Source organism: Camponotus floridanus, unplaced genomic scaffold, assembly GCF_003227725.1.
Source record: "Camponotus floridanus strain SB8 unplaced genomic scaffold, Cflo_v7.5 scaffold24, whole genome shotgun sequence".
NCBI lineage: Eukaryota > Metazoa > Arthropoda > Insecta > Hymenoptera > Formicidae > Camponotus > Camponotus floridanus.
Genome location: NW_020229370.1, coordinates 2,980,304 through 3,001,812, shown reverse-complemented (window position 1 = coordinate 3,001,812; position 21,509 = coordinate 2,980,304). Strand labels below are relative to the sequence as shown.

The 21,509-nt window shown below is 31.4% G+C and overlaps 4 protein-coding genes and 1 non-coding gene across 25 annotated transcripts in view; 3 read left to right on the top strand and 2 right to left on the bottom strand.

Moving 5' to 3' along the window:
• The first annotated feature begins 5,275 nt into the window (after positions 1–5,275).
• Positions 5,276–6,135, top strand: LOC105256555 (UPF0488 protein CG14286). Its single transcript, XM_011266575.3, has 2 exons — positions 5,276–5,486; positions 5,596–6,135. The coding sequence occupies exons 1-2, from the start codon at positions 5,466–5,468 to the stop codon at positions 6,100–6,102; spliced, it is 528 nt and encodes a 175-aa protein (XP_011264877.1). The 5' UTR covers positions 5,276–5,465; the 3' UTR covers positions 6,103–6,135.
• A 368-nt stretch (positions 6,136–6,503) lies between these two features.
• On the top strand, positions 6,504–6,576 carry Trnar-acg. Its single transcript has one exon. It is a non-coding gene; the product is annotated as a tRNA-Arg (tRNA).
• Positions 6,577–7,104: 528 nt separating this feature from the next.
• Positions 7,105–11,313, top strand: LOC105256554. The gene is made up of 6 exons (XM_011266573.3): positions 7,105–7,538; positions 7,833–8,510; positions 8,599–8,912; positions 9,021–9,260; positions 9,357–9,623; positions 9,738–11,313. The coding sequence occupies exons 2-6, from the start codon at positions 8,030–8,032 to the stop codon at positions 10,023–10,025; spliced, it is 1,590 nt and encodes a 529-aa protein (XP_011264875.1). The 5' UTR covers positions 7,105–7,538; positions 7,833–8,029; the 3' UTR covers positions 10,026–11,313.
• Positions 11,314–11,667: 354 nt separating this feature from the next.
• LOC105256553 (bis(5'-nucleosyl)-tetraphosphatase [asymmetrical]) lies at positions 11,668–13,839 on the bottom strand. Of its 4 annotated transcripts, XM_025408899.1 has the most exons (4): positions 13,747–13,839; positions 12,938–13,064; positions 12,521–12,812; positions 11,668–11,923 (listed from the first exon to the last, which is right to left on the bottom strand). In XM_025408899.1, the coding sequence occupies exons 2-4, from the start codon at positions 13,044–13,046 to the stop codon at positions 11,776–11,778; spliced, it is 549 nt and encodes a 182-aa protein (XP_025264684.1). In that variant the 5' UTR covers positions 13,047–13,064; positions 13,747–13,839; the 3' UTR covers positions 11,668–11,775. The 4 variants fall into 4 exon arrangements, with proteins under 4 accessions (XP_025264684.1, XP_025264683.1, XP_011264872.1 ...); XM_025408898.1 differs by lacking the exon at positions 13,747–13,839 and having other exon boundaries at positions 12,938–13,273; XM_011266570.3 differs by lacking the exon at positions 13,747–13,839 and having other exon boundaries at positions 11,668–11,908; positions 12,938–13,272.
• A 512-nt stretch (positions 13,840–14,351) lies between these two features.
• The window catches only part of LOC105256551 (serine/threonine-protein kinase MARK2), a 91,891-nt gene continuing 84,733 nt past the window's right edge, over positions 14,352–21,509 (bottom strand). For 16 of the 18 annotated variants that reach the window (XM_025408885.1, XM_025408895.1, XM_025408894.1 and 13 more), the window contains 3 exons: positions 19,180–19,221; positions 17,948–18,059; positions 14,352–17,722 (listed from right to left, as the gene is read on the bottom strand). In XM_025408885.1, coding sequence (XP_025264670.1) covers positions 17,504–17,722; positions 17,948–18,059; positions 19,180–19,221 — 373 coding nt within the window. In that variant the 3' untranslated portion in view covers positions 14,352–17,503. The remainder of the gene's footprint in view (positions 17,723–17,947; positions 18,060–19,179; positions 19,222–21,509) is intronic. The other 2 variants (XM_011266558.3, XM_025408891.1) reach the window with 2 other exon arrangements.

Below are 21,509 nucleotides of genomic sequence, written 5' to 3'. Positions count from 1 at the left end.
CACAACTGTTGTCACCACAAATAAATAAATAAATATATATATATACATATATATATATATATATATATATATATATATATATATATATACATGTACAATTAAGAGTTTAATACAGATTTAAGTATTGGACATATCTGTAAAGCCAAGTAGCATCACATTTTTAAACGTCATAACAATAACGTCATTTTACTGTTACTATCTATATTTGTGCATTTTGAAACTATACACGAAAACGGTATAGCCTGTTTGATACGTACATAATTACACCAAAAGTTATAGGATCTTTTACATATATATTTTTTAACGTATTGTTATCATGTTGATTTTTTCTCGCTTAGTTTTGAAATGCACTCTGTAAACAGATAAAGTATGTGTGATCGGGAGAAAGAAAGAGGAAAGGGAGACATACTTTAAACATTATTATTATTATGTAGCATATACACATATATTTGTATAATACAGTTTAAAAGAGAGAGGTTGTGTTTAACAATTCCTCAAATTGCGTATCGTACTATTACGATTAATAATTTCAAACCGCAGTTACACATTGTACAATGTATAAATTTTAACCGAAAATGTATATTTACACATATACAAACACACACATGTACACGCATACACAACAGATTTGCATCGTGCATACTGGAATGTATGCATATGTGGATATATATGTATAAAAATTATTATATAATATGTAATAGAGAGTAATGACATACACACAATATTATAGTCGTGCGTTATGTTAGCTGATAATTGCGAGAATAAAGGAAAGTAATTCATATAGTGCCATCGTAACTGACTAATTAAGAGAATACCGATTTTACGTTTTAAGTAGAGAGTATATCGTACTAGAGAATATTTGAGGAAAAGAAATACTTACAAAACGTTACAAGACAAAGACTCGGTTTATGTTTGTAATAATAATAATTAATGATGTTTGCCAAGTTTGTTACATAAGTACGAAGCCATTGAGAGATATTTCATGTGCTAAAATCTTTTCAAGACATACTTTATCTCCTTTTATGCACATTCAATGCCAGACACAAATAGTACTTGAGTGTGCGTTAAACACTCTCGTAAAAGGAGGCGGAATTAAACAATCTCCTCATTTGTACGTTATATATCCTTGGTGCTCGACATTTTACCTAGTTATTGTTATACGTTTATTATTATCGAATCTGTATGACCATGCTACCATATCGCCTATTATTGTGGTCAGTATAATCATCATCGTCTCAGAGTTAGCGATAAATAATGATTATTTGATAACGCTCTGTGTACATCACACATACATACAACATTGTAAAACACATACACATTGTGGTTATTTCAGTGTATCAGCATAATGAATATGATTATTACGATGTTGCCCATAGAATATATACATTTTACTTGGTTTTTACATTTGGCAGTATTTTATTTTAGTATTATTCCACATATATGTCCACCTATGTAGCTTTTTTCAACGCTCGACTTGTAATTTGTGTACGTGTAGAGGATATGAATTCATTCTGTATACTATTATGTATTATTATTATTATTTATACTTTAACAAGAGAGAGAAATCGTTGAAATTGTTTCTCGTGAAATCGTAATAGTTGTTCGCATGCATCCGTTATGGATTTATTTCGCGATTATTTGTATCATCGAGAACTTGTGCGATATTTTTCTAATTTGACATATGTAGCATTACACGCTTACTCGATTAGTTTTTTATCATAGAAATGTTGCTTGTTAATACATAATGCTAAATATCATTCGAGTAATTTTTTTCTCAACTAACTGTATAACATTGTTAACATGTGAGAATTTCGCTGTGTTTTACATCAATTATATTGTGTTTTCTTTAAAATCTCTCTTATCATATATATGATTTATTGTTTATTAAAATAACTTTATTATGCTTCAAACCCAGAGCAGGCAACTATCTCTATAAATAATAATCGAAATATATCTAATCTCATATTTATGCAGCAAAAATATAATAATTAAAAATAATTATAAAATTAATAGTCAATATTACTTGATGATGATGATTAATAGTATAACATGCAGTATCAGATGTTTTCCCATACTGACATTTTAATTTATTAGAGGAATCTCCGATTTTACGGTTAAAAAATAAATTTTTTACCTATATTTATTTTCTTTACTTTAATGTATGTTCAATTATTATCTATTAATCGATATAATTTCATATACTATTATATATGATCTTTATTTATATTAATACATGTTTTGTGCAATTTTTTCCTCAAAAGAAAATTTGTAATATATTTTTAACATAAACTATGATATTTTTGTAACACTGACAATTCTACGAATAATAATTTGGTTAAAATGAAATTCTGTATCTCGAAAAGAAATAAGACAAGATATTGAAATGCTTAACGCGTGACAATTTTTTTTTATCGATAATTGCATTTTAATAAATAACTTGGCTCAGCGTGCGATTGTAAATTTTTTGCAAGTGACTTTGATGACGTATGTATAGGATTATGTTACATACTTCGTAGTACGAAAATTATACGCCATATGATTCGAAATTTTGGACATATTTATAGAAATATACATTTATAACGATAGAAAAAATTACAAAGAATGTATTATTGGTTTTTTGAATATTTGCAATTTTGCGGAATCAATGCATTTTTATGTTAAATTTTACATCATCATCTAATCACATATCAAAGCTTGGAAAATTCTATTTTACGTTATATAGAAAATTTATATATATATAAAATCTTGTACTTATATACATATAAACCTGGACCGTGCAATATACGTAATTATGTTTTTATCTGTTAAATGTCTATATCAGTAAGATTGCGCATTATATATTATCTAACAGATCATTCTAACGAGAAGAAACAGATCAAGCATAGAGATATTTTTTTCTTTTGTTTTATTCATTAATTGAGCTATGTTGATGACTTCCACATAATGTACATAATGTGTTCTTCAATCTTTGACTCATCCTTTCTTCTCTGGACAGTCAAATGGACAGTTAGCTACGTGTTCTAAACTTTAGGGATCTCGACCACGTCTGTGCACAACATACATATACACACATACATACACACACACATACACACACTTTAAGATAAAAATCGGTATGTTATTCAGTGTAGCACAATTGGTTTGCACTGAATATCAATCTTCATTGTGACGTCCACTAATGTAATTGCAACGATTGTAAACACGTAAGATAGACGAAGAAGAATAAGAGTTGATTTCTTCGATAAGGATCGAAGGCAAACTGCGAATAGACATATCTTATTGATATACTAGAAAATATTGTCCGTACTTAAATACACATAGAATGTGTTTTGGAAAAGCGTTTGCACGTTCGTGTTTTTTCTTTATACTTGTACTTTTAATCTTTTGTTATTATTCGAACGAGGTGTATTCTGCAAGTAATAATTTTACTTAGATAATTCTTAAGCAACGCAAAAACAAAAATGTCTCAAAGATTTAACTTAAAAATATCTTTAAATGTTGTATTACCAGAATTGTTTCTTTATTGATTATAGCATTATAATTTTCAGAAAGACAACAATTCACTAGTCCAACATTAGCTTACTAATTGGAATTTTATTTAACTGATGCAAATCGATCTCTATATGTTGGAAAGAGGCATAGAAACTTATTTTTTAAAAATATCTTCATAGTACACCAAAAGGAACAAAAAGTCAAGGTAATGTCATTTGACCAAAACATAAATTTAGTCAATCATAATATAAAATTGATATAATTTTGACTTTTGTGTTCTCCTTGGGATAGATTAAGTTAAAAAAATTTCGTAAGCAATTATTCGCAGAGAGAAAATAGAAGAGGAAATTATTTTATAATATTTTATTATAAAAATCAATGAATATAAGTATATTATTTGGCTTATATCGTAAATTCTGTAGAAATAGCTTAGATGTAATTTTTCTTTGAAACGCTCTATCTTACGTGCGTACGACCGTGTGTCTATCCTCTGTAGAAATGCCTTATTATCACGTGCCTCAATTAATATTTAAACTGTTCACCTGCTTATACCTACTACTCGTTAGTCTATGTAACGAATATATATATATGTGTAATATCAAGTTATTCTTTGTACTGCTCTTGTAAATATATTCTGGAGAATTAATGTCATCCTGTCGTCTATATATACTCTGTATACTATACTTTATATTTACACATTATTGCGATCGCTTTCTCTCTATTTACCAAACCGTCTTACAGACATTTCATTTTCTGTCTGTCTGAAAAATTATCCTGCAAAAAAAATTAAATTTAAAAGTTTTGTTTTTTTTCTAAAGTTTTTTTGTACATATACTTTGCACATTTATCAAGAATATTTAATTTAATTTCGATATTAGAAACTTAATTCACTTAAATTGTTAAGTATATTATATCCTATTTCTTTCTACTCTTATCGATACGTAATTTTCGATTAAAGAATAAAACATATAATTTCGATAAAGGAATAAAACATATAATTGGTATAATTTAAAAAATTGGTAACTTTTTATCAAAATTCAAATGTGTCGAGTTTATCCCAAAATGTTTAAATTTATTTTTAATTTCAAATCTTTAATACATGATTTTGAAAATTAGAAATTTATATTTACTAACATGTTAACAATTTTTTTACATTTATTTCTTATATCGTTGCATTTTTAAATTCTCGATAAATCGTGTTCTCGATAATCTCATGTTCTGTTATTCTCTGCATGCTTATATACAATCCGATTCCATTTTCCTCGCTTTTTCACGCTACGTTTTCTTTCTATTTCCGCGTGTAATTAATTTTCACTCTCATACATCCGTCACCGATTGTACACAAAACCGCTCAATACGTATAGCATTAATTGTAATTGTATAATCTTTCTATTCCAGCACAACCATCGGCACGAGCGTTATTAAAATTATATACACGATGCTGAAACCGGAAGACGACTGATTGTAAACTTTTTTTGGACAATGAAAAAAATAAAAAAAACGCGAAGTCACGTATACGCATAATTAATTTTGCATAAACATAAAACGCACAAAAGAAGTAATTTGAAAACAAGTGCAAAGTATCATACGAGAAATAAGAATTAATGCTTACATTTTACTGAAAAAAATTTTCTTTTTAAAATTTAAACTTTTTTGAAATTTAAACTTTTTGAAATTAAAACTTTTCCTGATTTTTCCGCCTCTCTCTGACGATTGATTTACTATTATTAATTTGATGGTATACAGATAACTACCATTTTGATTTATATTTTTATATTAAAAGCATGTGTTTTATCCCAAGTACGAAAGATGGCAATACTATCATTCTGTACTAGCAACATAACCTTTATGTTTTGACATATACTGTAACATAAATACGTGTATTTTCATAGATAAATCGTAGATAAATTTATGATATTGTGATTTTTTTATAATTATATAAACGAAAAATAAATCTTATCGTGTGACAAAAAATGCCACTAAAATCATCAACGGTAATTTAGACTCCTCAATTTATTTTGATTTAAAAAAATATGTATTATTGTTAAAATAAGTTAATTGCATTAATGATAACATTAAACGTGAATGTAAAATTTATTTCAGAATAATAAACGCAGTAGCAAAAATAAAAAGAGTGCGACGCAAACATGTATTCTTCCTGAAGCAGTAGATGCAAATAGCGCAAGTGGTTTGAACCTAGAAATGGAGGATAAATTTGAATTGGAATTATGTTGGTGTATACAACAATTAGAAGCGAGTTTAGCTAGCGGCAAATTACACAATAAGCAGGCACAAGATCTCAGCAAACAGTTACATTCATTAAAGAGTAACACTGCGCCATTAGTAAAGAAGAGACAAATAATGAGAAATGCATTGGGAAACTATAGGGAGAAGATGGCTGAGGACGAACGAAAACTTAGCAGAACTGTGTCAGCTGTCAAATTTACAAGTTCTGCCTCAGCAAACAAAAAATCAATGTTTATCAGGAAAGCCATTCAACATGATGCACAGGACTTGAAAGAACAAGCAAATGATGATCATAAACTGCAAAATGTAAAGCAAGCTATCATTGATAATAGAACTCAAATCCCATTTCAATTTAATTTTTAAACATGTTAATAAAATCAACTTTTATATTAATATTACATATCAGACTACTTTTGTACAAAGCTATCCTAATCCATATTTTGTACATAAATACTGCTTTCCTGTTTAATTAAAGAATTATTTATAAAATATATACAATATGTCATAAAACAAATCTGTTACTATAAAATTATTTTTATAATAAAATTGAGAAGAATGCTAAGATTCATAAAGTTTAGTTAAACACACCATAAGGAAATTTTGTATACATATATGTATATGAAATGATTTTGAATGATAATGAAAAACGTTTCTGAAGTTTTAGTATTTAAAACTTTTAATAATTATAAACTGAGTGTATGTATATAATTATGAAATAAAATGTAGATAATTAAAATATTATTTTTAAGAGTCAATGTGAAAGTGGTCCTGTGGCGCAACGGATAACGCGTCTGACTACGGATCAGAAGATTCCAGGTTCGAATCCTGGCAGGATCGAGATATTTTTTTTCTTTTATTTCATTTCTTAATTTAGGTATATTCTATATTCTTGTATTAAAACGATATTTAATCGTAAGATATCAGATTAAAGAGATGAATTTATCTGCCATAATAATAATTTTATGTTTAATATTTTAGCACATTAAAACTGACACTTTTTTTAGCCATTAATTTTAATATACATGTATAGCTCTTTCTCTCTCTTTCTTTTCTTTATTTCAATATTCTCTTTTTGAGTTTTATTGAATTGAAAATCATATCAATATATATGTCTATACAAATTTTTTCGTCATTCAAATATTAAAGCGCGGTTCATTATGCCATCAAAGACGCAGGTTGGTGCATCGGGTGATAATCAACCAATCGCATCTATCGGAAATATATGCTCACGTGACTTCTGCGAAGACAATCGTTCGTATACACGATTCTTTCCCGATATTTTATTCTTTTCCCCTTCCTGAAAATATGAATCATATAGTTATTATAATCTATAAAGATATCTTATGCGGGTGTTCTTTTCGATGACTCAGTCTAATATTACGCAAGAGTAATAAGCGCGAACTTTTTTAAGGATAGGTCGGTTCTATATTCGCACGTATGATCCGCGACCCGTCATAATTAGGGAAAATGGCTGGCGATTCGTCGAAACATGTTTTGACAATTGTAATTGATTAAGTTCCGATGTTCCACGAAGAATTACGTCACGGTAGGAAGTAATTTCTACAAGATCGTTCGCTCGAACGTCGTCGCGATGTTAAAATCTGGTGGTGCGCTCGAGTCGCGAATCATCGTCCGCTTATCTCGTGCTTGTGACTTGTTCGAACGTGTCTCTCGCTATTTGCCACTACTGTCAGGAAATATACCATTCTGTCGAGAAGAAGCTGGTATCGTCTCTCTTTTTTTTACTTTCTAATATCGGTCTCTTCCCACGGATCTTACGCAAGTCACGTTGCTATTAAGTGAGCAAAATTTCTATGATTTATATTCGCATGACCACCGTTTTGCGTTGACCTGTCATTTTCTCGCTTCGAGAATTGTCATGCATGTGAAATAATGCGACATGGTTGCGAGAACGTGTCAAGACACACCCGTTGATCTAATTATTCGTAGATTTATTTCAATATCGAAAAATGTGGATCATTTGTATTTAGATACTAATATAGATACCCATTATATATTTGATGTATACAATATAGACAGTTAAGTACATATTTTATAATAGAAATATTACACTGATTTATTTTTCTGTATAGGTGAAAATGCGATGTATTTGCTGCATTCTCTGACGTAACATCCCCTGAATGGCTAGGTGGATGTAGAATCTGAAAAGTTACCATCGCCATTGTATCGAGTAAAGAGAGATTGCACCATGTGTCTTCTGTAGTTTCTACAATCATGGTTTAGAAAAAGGGTCATTAAGGCGATAAAATGCCTGCCAGTTTAGTTAATAATGGGACAGCATTTTGCTAGTCTCAGAGAGTTCTTTAGAATGGATGGTGAAAGACAGCCTGCTGAGATATGCGCTAGTGCGCTCAGCCAACCATTGCCCCTAGAAATGGTGAATCGAGATGTCACCGAGAGTCTGTCCGAAAACGAGACCAATGGCAATGTACCTGTAATGAACTCTAATATACTGCCAAACAGACTAGAATGTAAACTAGAAGGAAATTTGGACAACGATTGTTTAAACTTAGATGTAGACAACCATAATTCTAAATTCGAATCTTTGTATAGTCAACCTGTTGAAGCTCAGGATACAAAGCAAGTTTGTAATAATGGTAATGTTACTAATGAAACGTCATTTAGACAGCAGCAGGAAGCATGCTGCAGTAGTTCCAGTGGTAGCAACAGTAGTAGCAGTTCCGAAGATAGTCCTGTAAATCCGCCATTGAGAAGATCATCAAAAACCTTATCATTTGGAAAAAGAAAAAGTATGTATATTAAATTGATCTCTTTTCATATACATGTGCTAATTATATCACTTGTTGACATTAATTAAAATATGTTTGTTCGTGTCAGATAAGCAGCGTAACAAAGATCAAAGTCCAGTGTGTAATCATGTTTTATCATCAAAGAAGAAGCGTAGCAACTGGGTGTTGAAATTTAATTGCGCCAAAAGCAAAAGCTCCAAAAACGCGGACATTATTCCCGGTCAAGGGAATAGTAATTCAGATTGTGTATGTACCGGTTACAGGAGAACCGAGGAACATCCTATGGGTGCGGGCACCGTGTTTAATAGTCGATCCGCTCCGCAAAGTCCCGTTCTCGGGCCTCTGCCACCTAGCCCCGTAATTGATTTATCGCGATTTAATCCTGAGGAATTTCCTATGGAAGTATGTTTTTGTGTTGCTTTTTTTTTTCTTTCTTTTTGACAACTTTTTAAAAAATTTTTACATTAAAGACTCAATTTAATTAAATCAACATTTTTTTTATTTTTAAAGGATTGCGACGAACGCGCGCGAATTCAACGTGCTCGAGAGATGGAGGAAGGTGTCGAGCCTCCTCCTGGTTATAAGCCTAATTATCCTACGGGAATACAAGTTCATCCTAATGGAATAACAGTGGACAGTTTGGCGGCATTGTTCCAAGCACATGCCGGAATTCAAGCTGCCGCTCTCACAGCTTTATCGCAAATTGACTTTACATTAATTCCAAATATCGAAAGACCCGCTCACACACAGGTAATAGTCCTATTATACAACTGATCATACAATTTATCTCTTTCATTTATAGTGATTCAAAATGTTTATCATTCACATAAATGTTTATCATATCAGGTCGATTATGTCCACTGTCTCGTGCCGGACTTAAGGTCAATTACGGCTTGTTCTTTTTATTGGGGTAAAATGGATCGTTATGAGGCGGAACGTTTATTGGAGGGCAAGCAAGAGGGTACTTTTCTGTTACGAGACTCTGCACAGGAGGAGTTTTTGTTTTCTGTGAGCTTTCGAAAGTATGGACGTTCGTTACACGCGCGGATTGAACAATGGAATCATAAATTCAGCTTCGATTCACACGATCCAGGAGTATACGCTTCCGAAACAGTATGTAACGTGTATACACGAGTATTTGTTTTTAGAAGTTGTTGTTCTCATAAGTAATAGATGCAGAGAATAATTATGATTCGTTTATACACAGTTTATGTAAACTCTTTACAGGTATGTGGTTTAATCGAACATTATAAGGATCCCTCGTGTTGTATGTTTTTCGAACCTATGCTCACTATCCCGTTGCACCGAAATTTCGCGTTTCCGCTACAGCATCTGTGTAGAGCGGTAATAACCACGCGGACGACGTACGATGGCATAAACAAGCTGCAATTGCCAAAGACACTCAAGAGCTATCTCAAGGAGTATCATTATAAGCAGAGAGTGCGAGTCAGGCGATTAGACACAGAAAATGATCTACAGACAGACTGCAGATCCATATCATGCTTGCCGATATGAGTCTTCGCGTATTGATAGTTGATAAAACTTTATCATACGTTGCGTAATTACATTTCTTTATTGACATTCTGCGCCGCCGTATCAAATGCGAGCGGTATGCATGCATATGCATTGTAATACCAGGAATACCATAACTCTCCCAGAGTCACACAAGGACATTATTGCAATATTAGCAATAAATGCATTGTATTCATCTTAAGGTGGATATACATTGAGCGAGGAGACAACGAATCAACAGTAAATGTGAATGTTACTGTTAAAATTCGGAAGGCGATCGCAAATTGTCTAACGATGCTTTGTCAACGTTAAATTCTCTTATAAGATGGTAGGCATCAAAGAAATCTCATGCGTAAGATGAGAATACAGTCTAATGTAAATGTTTAGTACAGCGCGAAAAGAAGCGATAAACACGAATCTGAACACTTGCATTTGCTCTGTGTTCGTTCAGTATATATCCACTTTTAAAACGATAGTAGCTTCCATGGAGGGCAAAAAACGTAGTTATAATTTAAAAAAAAAAATAAAAAAGATAAAATAGTGGGACTTGTGCAAAACTTGTGCGCGACAGGTGCCTATGTTCTCTCGAAGAAGTAATCCCATATGTGTAAATACATCAAAATGACAATGCTTCGTATACACACGCACAGCATATTATGGAAATTGTTTACCGTCTTATGTAAACTTCAATATCTCATTGCTACCATTCTTATTATTACTACTATTTTTACTTCTCTATATTTTATTCCTGACTATGTTATCTTTTAATTGTTATTTTGAATATGTACTCGAGTTATGTACACTTGAGTATGTATGATTTAACGTTAATTAAACTTATGCGAACAGTTTGTACATTGATAATTTTTATAGAAACGATACCAAAACTTATGCCTTTAAAAGGCACAGCAATTTAGTCTTTTAGAAAATTTATTATAAAAAATTATAATGTCACATCACATTTTTAACCTTTATACGTAACTAAATGTAACTAAGGTTACAAAATCATTGCAAGATCTGATTCGTATTACTCCTATTGTGCCTATTTATAATGTTAAATATTATTAGGTGAACTGTCTGTGTTGATGTTCATCATTGGCAGATAAAAAAAGTCTATAATTTGTATAAATTCTTTAAACTTTGAAACGCGCGTGGAGGGGATATCAGATGCAATGAATTGAATTTGGAGTAACAATGCAAATCATTAAAATGATAAATTTGCAAAGTATATAATATTATAGTATGAAATTGTTAAAAGTATTGGTTAATGGTTACTCATATAATGAACTTCATATTAATAAAAATTTAATATTTATAATGTGTATATGTTTTACTGAGATGTGTTTCAGTACCTAATATAACAATTGTATATATAAGGAAAAGTTGTGAAAAAAATGTTAATTTTTTACATCTCATGTATCATTTCCTTAAACAGGATATCTTGGATTACATACCATAAAACGAAAAAAATTCTATGATAAATTTATTAAGTTGCCAAAGATGATATTGACAAAATACATTTATACTTTTATATCAACATAACAAATAGAAAATAGAAGCAAACAGAAATAAGAAAAGTATTTTTTTAACTAAGTATATGTTTATTGAAAATTAAGATCTTCAATTTTTACAATAAAATAAATTGCTGTATTTTTATGATATTTAAATCTTATGTATGCCACAGTTAATTATTTTAAAACATATTTTTAGTACACATTCTCAGGATCACAGACTTGCTTCAAAAATATACGGAATGTTAAAACAATAAATTTCTTTTATATAAACATAAGCGCTGCAGAAAGACATAACAATCAGTTAACTTTCTCGCACATATTGTGTGATTGGCAGCAGTACTTTGTAGTTGAAGACGAAGAAGAGAAAGAACAATGCTAGAAAAAAAATATCTGTTTATTATAGTTAGGAAAAATATTGAACGATTCTTCTGTCAAGAATAAGGTTACAGCCTTATTTTTTATACATTTTATATAATTGACTATTACAATTATACAATTCAATGTTTCATGTTATCTTATCTTATATATCTTTTTTACTCGTATTGTAATATGAGAAATGTTTCATAATGATGACATCACATAAATGCAAATGTAACATTGAACAATTGCAAAGGATACTGATGAAGTTTCTCTCCCATTCTTCCACCATATATAATTCGGTAACAAGCATATATCGAAAATACCAATAACTTAAAAAAGATCGTAGGCTTTGTATAGGATTAATCATTGTGTTAATCAACAAATGACTATTACTTAAGCTTGATCAAAAGTCAACTTTGGCATATAAGTAAGATTAAACACTGACAAGTGTTTTGTTTTTTTTTTTTTTTTTCAAGCAAAGTCAAAGGCTTGTTTTCAAACATATTTGCGGATGTAAAGAGAAATATGATCAGAGAAAGGGGGAAAATATGAATGTATATAAACCGGGATATATATATTATGGAAATGTGTGAATACGAAATCTACAAAAGATTCTGAGATATATACTTGTCGAATTCATTCAGGGCTCTCTGCATCTCGGCATATTTCGCTAGATCGCAAGCCTCGCGCAACGAAAGCCACTCGTATGCCTGATGCTCATTCGACAATTTTACGGACTTGTCCGGATTGAGCAGTTCTGCCAACCAATAAATAACAATCTTCGGCATCCCGTTTACTTGATATGTCATCTCGTGCCTCGCGTCCTCGAAGATCTTGAGATCGCTCGACGTAAAGCCAGCCTCTTCCTGGGTTTCGCGCAACGCCGTCTCCATGTCGGATTCACCGGGATCGACATGACCTGGAAAGACATCAGTCGACTGTCAAAATTCAATTAAGCACACGATGCAGGGATAGCCTTTTAATCATTTGACAGGTCATTGAGCGATGAATAAAAAGTATCAGGATGTACGAATGAACACAGACCTTTAGGCGGCGTCCAGTGATGTTGCCCATATGACGTTTGCATCAAGAGAAACTGGATGGTATCTTGAAATCGACGGAAAATGACGAGGCCGCAAGCACGTTGTTGCATGATGGACGATTCTGTATTCTAAGAACCTCTATTCTAAATGTCTTCTCTATACTTCAAGTCAGCTGTTTTTCTCTAAATTAAATTCCCACTACTATCCTATTGTTGACATTTATCACGTGATTATACATGTTCGAATAAGAATGTCAATCATATTTTTATTCCGTGTCAGTAAGTTGCTGGTTGAATTAAAATCTTTAGAATGAAGAGACAACACTTCGCGATAAAACAGAGTAAATGTAATATGTATGAATAATGTTTAATTGATAATGTTTAATGGTTAATTGATGTAACTTTTAGATTTTAGATATATATATATATACAAGTATACATCAATCAAAAACAGCTGTTTCTTAAGCGATTGTAACTAAATGCACTAATTGATTAGAAAAAATTAAACTTTTACAAGGAATCAGCAAATGCAATGGATCTAAAGATAAAGCAAAAAAAAAAGGTATATCATTAACAATATGAAGTGCAATGATTAATCGACAACATATGTGTCCGTCAAAAAATGATCATTAATATTTTAATTAAAAAAATTGCTTTAGAATTATAACTTGAGGAATAATCATTAATCTAGAATAGGCAGTTTTAAACTAAAATATTTTTTATAACATATAATTAAATAAAAGATTTTTGATAATCGATATATATGATTGAAAGTTTACTCTTGCCACAAAAATAAATTTAAAACACATACCACATGCGTATATTCCTCGTCCAATTGTGCGATCTAATGTGCTTCTTGAAACTTTGTTCTCTCATATCACCTTTTTTTTTCAAGCAATGATCTGCAAGAGTGAGTTAAAGGAAATGCAGTTTTATTTTATAACATTGATATCATATCAGCAATATTTAAGTTATCCAACACAGTTATTTATCTTGTCTCTTTTAAATTATCAGCCGTCCTTTGTACTTTATTTTTTTCTGCCAATTTATAATTTAAAGTAAACTTGATAAAAGTGGAACTTATGCATATTGAAAACTTTATCGACTAGATATTTGTCATATAATAAATTCGTCTAATTCTAAGAAGCGTATAATGAGATGCGAAGACGGCTTTATTTTCGAGCGAAATATCCTTCCTACTTATTATACATCGCAATTATATATTATACACACACAAATTGAGTTAAAAAAAAATAGAATTTAGAATCTCGAATTCTTTGTTACGCACTTATCAAAATCGGATTGTAGAGATCTCGACAAAAAAGAAAAGAGAAAGGCGAAAAGAAATGCTCGACAGCTCGCGTGTCGATAAATAAACGCACGTGTTTTGATAGGAATCTGAATCTCGGGAAACAATGCGTGTTATCATTTTATTATAAACGTTTCGCTACATTTTGGCTAGATACCGATCACCAGAAAACATTTAGCAAAGCTGTATGTATGTACCTATCTACAGAGACTGACGTGTATGTGTATGTTGTGTATGTATAATATATGTATGTATATATGTATTCGTGTATATGTGCGTGCAGAGTAAGAGATGCACAGCTGTACGGGCAACCCACATACACACGCACGCGGAAGAAATATATATTTCACAGCGCGCTTATTTTACGTACAAAAGAAAGAAAGAAAAAAAAAAGATCATAAGAGAAGCTCTTCTCTCCGACGTTACGTAATCGGAAATTCTAAATGTCGCCCGTGCAGCTCTGCGATTCTAATCGATTTCTTAATAAATTCTTTCTTCACGTGTGTTAAAATCCTGAATGTGTTCTTAGATTTATATCTCCTTCTCTTTCTCTCTCTTTCTCTCTGTCTCTCTCTTTCAATTGTTAATTTATACATTTATTTTTTTCATAAAGCAAGCGAGCGAAGGGTGGGTTTTTATGTATAGATTACGGTATATAATTAATTCGTCTATATGCCAGGGGAAGGGAGAAGGGAGGAATTTATCATTAATGCTATTTGAAGGACCTTACGTTAACATTAATAATAATAATAATCACTATTATGATGTGTATGTCTGTGTATGTGTGTGTATCTCTATAGAGTCATTTTGTTACAACAACCGCTTCCGGATTACATTCCTTTTGTTCTTTTTTACAAGATGATAATGATGTTCAGTATTGTAATACTAACTCTGATTACGCTGCAGGAACAAACGAAACTTTCGATCATTATATCCTCTAGTCTAATTTTCTATAACAATGATTGGATTCTCTCTTTTTCTTAGAGGGGTATAAATGTTTGCGTTAAACTTGACTCTCTTTGTGAATCTTGATAATTACTATAATCGCTATTACTATGTCGTTATATTACATTATCTTGCTTATTGGTTGAAATGGAATAATCCGACGACACGAAACTGGTATGGTTATACACAAAGAAGGTAAGTCCCGATGCCAGTGCTGCGTTAATCATCGTAGCACTTAGAATCTTTATCAAGATGTTCGGTAACAGACAATTGGCGCCGATACTTAGTTGCTATCAGTCGTTTCACGATTCGCAACACGATGTACCGCGATTGTACATGGTGTCGGTGCGTTGAAGTTAATCCGTATTTCTCGTGTAGCAAGTGTTAGAAATGTGAAAAATCATTGAGTTTATATAGTATGTAAATAAATTAGTCATTGCCTATTTTAGTGTAACATACTTCATTAATCTTAGGCAAATATAAAAAGTTTGCGATACTCGAGTTCCAAAGTGTATGATCTTGGTGTGTGTGAAGTTCTCTCTCTCTCTCTCTCTCTCTTTCTCTCTCTCACTCTCTCTCTTTTTCTCTCTCTATTAATTTAGTACCTTCGTAATATATATTACATACACCAAGTCTCTCTAGTTCGCTTCTACAGTGTACAGTGTTCCTAATTTTACTTCATTCAATTACAAATATCTTTGCGAATGAAAGGATTTTAAATGTGTGTAATACAATATAGCCAATTACAATACTTAAATTTAATATTATCGTATTCTTCATGTAGAAATAACAGATCTCATTATTACTCTGAAGTAATTTAGGTTTATATAATTCCAATTCTTCGAAGAATGATGAAGTACTTGCGTGTATTATTCACATGAAATGCGAGTGATAATAACTCGATGGTATTCCTAAATTATATTAATAACTTCTCTGCTTCTCTACCTTCATATAGTATTGTGTATACTATATATACTTGTCGTCTCTATGATAGAAATAAAAATATTATTAATAATAATTATTATATGCTTTAATTGGCTAATGTCTATATAGTGCTGTGTATTTTCAAAAACTTATATTCTACAGATAAAAAAAAGAAGTAAAGTATCATAAAAATGTTCGAAAAAAATAAGCGTGCCGCACACACGTTGCGCAACACAAATTAAAATAGCTCCTACATATTCGTAATTGAATTATTATCCGGTTAATGCGTATGATAAAATGAAGGATAGATTCAACATATCGACATACAACACTATGCGTATCCCTCGATCAGCTTTTGTCAAATTGTTTACAGGCAAAAACGCGCTGGTAAAATTTTTCATATATAAAACGTAAGATCGGAGAAAAACAGGAAGTTATGGAGAATTCTCTTGACGTTGTAGATGCACTGCTTCTTTTCCCTTCCGCGAGAACGGAAATAGAATGCATTAGTTTATAATACAAGGAACATAGTTCCCGTGAAAGACGTAATCTATGTGAGAGATGCTTCATTAGGCACATTTGATGATCCGATTGGAATCTTCACGTTCCAATTCTACGTTAATCTTTCAGTATTTTCACAGCGAAGCAATAGCATACGATTACACATTTCAGAAACATACTAATTCGAATGCAGACAGCTTCAACATCAAGAATAAACACAAGACATATAATACTGTTTAGAAATGAAGTTGACAGTTTATGATAGATGGATTGCTCAGGAGTCGGGAGGGCAAGTCGACCTGTAAGCATGACATTAATTATTTTCGTTCGGATGCACGTTTCCCTGTGTTATCGACAATGAAAATTCGAAACTAATAAACTAATAGATTATTGTGTGTGTCTAACGCCAGCTTCTTCGTAAGTCAGGTCATCAGGTCCGTCCATTTTTCTTATCTTTCATTCTATTTTTTTTTCTTGCTCTCACGAGCGTCACGAGGACCCGACCTAGTTCTTCATTTTGGCACTCGGGAGTATTTTTAAATACGTATTAGCCGTCACGCGCGGATCACAGTTTCGAACTTTATCAACGAACCGTTAACAGCGGTACCTCCAATGTAGACGAGGGCATCTCTGTTTTTCTCTCTCTCTTTCTTCCTTTCCCTTTTTCGTTCATTTGACGACGACACTCGTCGACCTCGGAGGAAGGGAGGAGGGGGGGCCAAAGGAAAATCGTTTAAACGAATATTTCTTGGGTATCGGATTCGGAGTCGGAGTCCCAGAAGAAGAAACAAGAGTAAAACTCCTCGGTGACTACCGCCACTTGGTGGCTACGTTCACGAGGTCGTTATGGATTGGCGCGATTGGCGGCTAGGGCGCCCGTAGCCGACAGTCACAGCTTGAGCTCGTTCGCGATCTTGCTGGCGATATTTTTGAAACCGATCGATGTGCCGGAGATACGCTTGAATCGTACCCCATTCAGAGAAAGTCGTGGCAGTTTGCAGACCTCGATCTCCCACTGCACCTGGCTGTCAGTCGCTGCTTCGCCGTGCGCACACAACAAGAGAAATCGTTCGCGTTGCTCGTACTGGCATTTATTAGCGTCCAACACCTGGAATGACAATACAATACAATATAATAATAATAATAATAATAATAATGTGATGTCTATTTCTGTTTTATACAAAAGCTCATCAAAATTTCATACTAAATCATAGAAAATGATGCACATATAAGCTCTTTATCTACATTTGTCTTGCCTACAAGCAATCCTCTTTCATTCCGCGTGATTTGTTTTTGCTTTTATAATATAAATGTGCTTTTTTCTTCTCGATACCTTTCGGATTTCAGACATAATTTCGTTAGGGTCTCGACTACTGGTAGTCTTCATACTCCACGTGAAGCGTAGACTGCGCGGCTTAACTTGTTCATCGTTAGTAGTAGCTCCGCTGTAACAAAAAGATATCTTAAACCCGTCCAAATTATATAATTAAAACACGATTCCAATGTTTATAAATTATGGGGAGAGGAGGTAAAATGTTTTCTCAAAGTAATTTGTACCATAAAATTCTCTTTTATATCTCGTAAATATTTCTTCCTATCTAACTTTAAGTAACTATTATAAAATCTGTACATTTCTTCCAGCGAATTTTACTTGTATATATTATCAGAAATCATTTTATATTAATATCAAGTTAAAAATTATAAAATGCATATGTATCGATTCTGATGAAATGCAAATTTTACAAAATGTATATTTAAAGCTTTAAGCTTGCGATTGGATATTAATAAACTTTTCGTTCGTTTCTCAAAGAGAGATTCTACGTGATGCTGTGCTAAAAAGAATTCTTGCAAGCTGTCAATAGAAAATGTTTGGAAACGTGATGTGAAATGGAAATTTACTCAGAATCAAATTGTAAAAAGTTATAACATACATGCGTGTCATGCAGATCATTTGCCATCGTAAATTTAATCACTCAGTGCTGCATCATACATTTTACATTTATGTAGTAAATGAAACATATTTAAAATGAGTGTTACACAAAATTGTAAAATTTATGCGTGAATCATTGCAACACCTTGAATATATATATCTATATCTCCGAGAGATTTATAATCTATATGCGATTAATGAAACACGTGCGTAAATGACAATTAGTTACAAATAAAAGTTACAATGATTAATCGAACATTTTTCATACAGATGAAAAGATAGTATCTAATATTAGTATTGAAATAATGTCTCTTTTCATAGATATTTATCTTTGAATCGGCAATAGCCAATTGGAGCACAATTTTTATTTACGTGTAGCTATTTGAAACGTCAAATAATTTCTTGAAATGAGCCATTTCGATGATATATGCATGCTTCAATGTAAAAATTTTATAAACAGATGAACAGGCATGCAACAAAACGATACATCGTACTGTTTAAATGAATGTGAGTACGCGAATTCCATCAATGATGCGACGAACAGAAAGTTTGGATTGGTACGAAAAATCAAGGAACGAATGAGAGCGAAATTAAGAACATGTGGATCGTGGTATTTACGGTATGCGGCAACGTACCTCACTACTAGGTGCTTGGGGGGTACGGATGGGTCCATGGGGCTGAAATAACAAAACAAAGGCAAGTTGCTAACAAACACACTAAACATGATAAATTAATTAAATCGTCAAATATGTATAACAACCATCACCATCCTGTCACCATCGCACACTGATTATGACACATAGATAATTATTGATGCGATGAGTTTAGAGGATCTCTTTCGATATCATATAGTATTCTTATTGTCTTTGAATTTTTTCTTTCAAATAGGAAAAATTAAAAAAAAAAAAAAAGAAAAAATACGGATTGTGATGTATGAAATTATCTTAATTATGTTGGAAACATTTATTGTTGGAAGGAGATAAATGTTAAATTAATTAAATTATATAACATTAATTGTGACTACAATCTTTCTTTTTTCTTTTTAAGGTAAATTATAATTTTTAATTTGTGATGTGTGTGTATGTATGTGTTAAGAGACAAACTTTCATATAAATAACCATGTTGCGTGAGTATAAAAAAAGAGCCCAATTTTTACACATAACATTCCTAACGAGTTACATGCATCGTATAAAATAGTGTAAGACTCGTGTGTTTTCGCATTAAATGTCCTTTTTTATGCTATACGAGGATTCAGAAATAAATTGATACAACATATACAAGACAGTTTTTGACATATTTATTATAATGCGAAATTATTACTATTATTGCTCCTTAAAATTATTAAATAATATTTCTATCCTGTTAATTTTACGTAAGCTATTTACTGCTCTCCATAACGTAAAAGATATCTAAATTAGAATTTCTAAATTAGGTTCTTTAAATAATGTGGACTGACTATATATAAAACTGATAATATCCTAAGGATCCTCTGTGGATGCTTGGACGGGCACGTAATTGGAGTGCAGCAAAAAGCATCGCTTAAAGACACGTTATATTTATATAATTTGCATACAAATGTTTTTTTATCTCATATATATATATATATATATATATATATATATATATATACATATATTTATATATATTTATATTTTGATATATTTAATATGTGACGTGATTTCTCTCTCTCTCTTTCTCTCTCGCTCGCTCTCTCTCTCTCTCTCTCTCTTTCTCTCTTCGCTTTTTTCATTTTCATATACATTAGTTTATTATGAGTGGCCTTAGGTGTTATTACATATCTTATTAACTTTATAATCTTCTAATATCACTTATGCTTCGATAAAAACATGATGATACAAAAACAAATTCTATTAATGACGACTTTTCAAATATTTATTAAGAATATATTATATCAAAATACTAAATATATCAGGATACATTAATTGTGCAATCTCGCAAGATGTAAATTAAAATGAAACAAAAAACAAAAAAAAATTAATTAGAGAAACGCTCTATATATCATACAATAGAAGTGTAAATACAATTTCTTCAACGTTCTTTGTATAAAAGAATAGAAAAAAATTATCAATGTCTTAAAAAATCAGAGACGAGTATAAGATTTCTCTGATTTGCTAAAAGTAAGATAACGCATATTTTGAGCAGCCCAAGACCACTTTATAGGGTACGCTATGATCCGTCTTAATAAACATATAGTAGTAATAATAATAATAATAACAATTATTATTATTAATATTATTATTATTATTATTTGCTATATAACATGTAGATACTATTGCGTTGACCAGATATCATTTAATAAATGCTATATTGGCAATGACTGGTGGAAGGATTAATGCATCGAGATTTATCGTGTAATAACGAGATATTTGAAATACACAATATATCATATAGAAAAAGGCACGTATCTTCGACATATTAAGGTGTAACGCACATACACACACACGCGGTCACAACTCTCAAATTTATAATATACCCAAAAGTCAATATCTGCACTTAGTATTGAGATAAGATGTCAGATTCTGGATTTTAACAGCCGTACTACACTGTAAAATTTTCGTCCACGCATCAAAACGCTTTTTTGTTTCTGAATTAAAAAAAGGAATAAGTATGTTGGAGAAATATACAGAAAAAATTATATATTCATAATTTTACGATAAATAACTTAAATAAAGGAAATTTATGAAATAATAAGTATATTTAACTAATCATCTTCTTTCTTGGTCAAAAGCTATTTAAATAATAATTAATTTAATTGGATTTATTATATTACATTGTACTAAGCACAGTATCGCTCATTGTCGAGTAAAAATTAATACCTATCTTCATTGTGTCATAACAACAAGATTAGCAGAGACATAATATACGTGCTCGAATATTGTATATTTCTAATAATTAAACGATGATGTACAATGTAGATTAGGATACATTAATCAATATACAAATA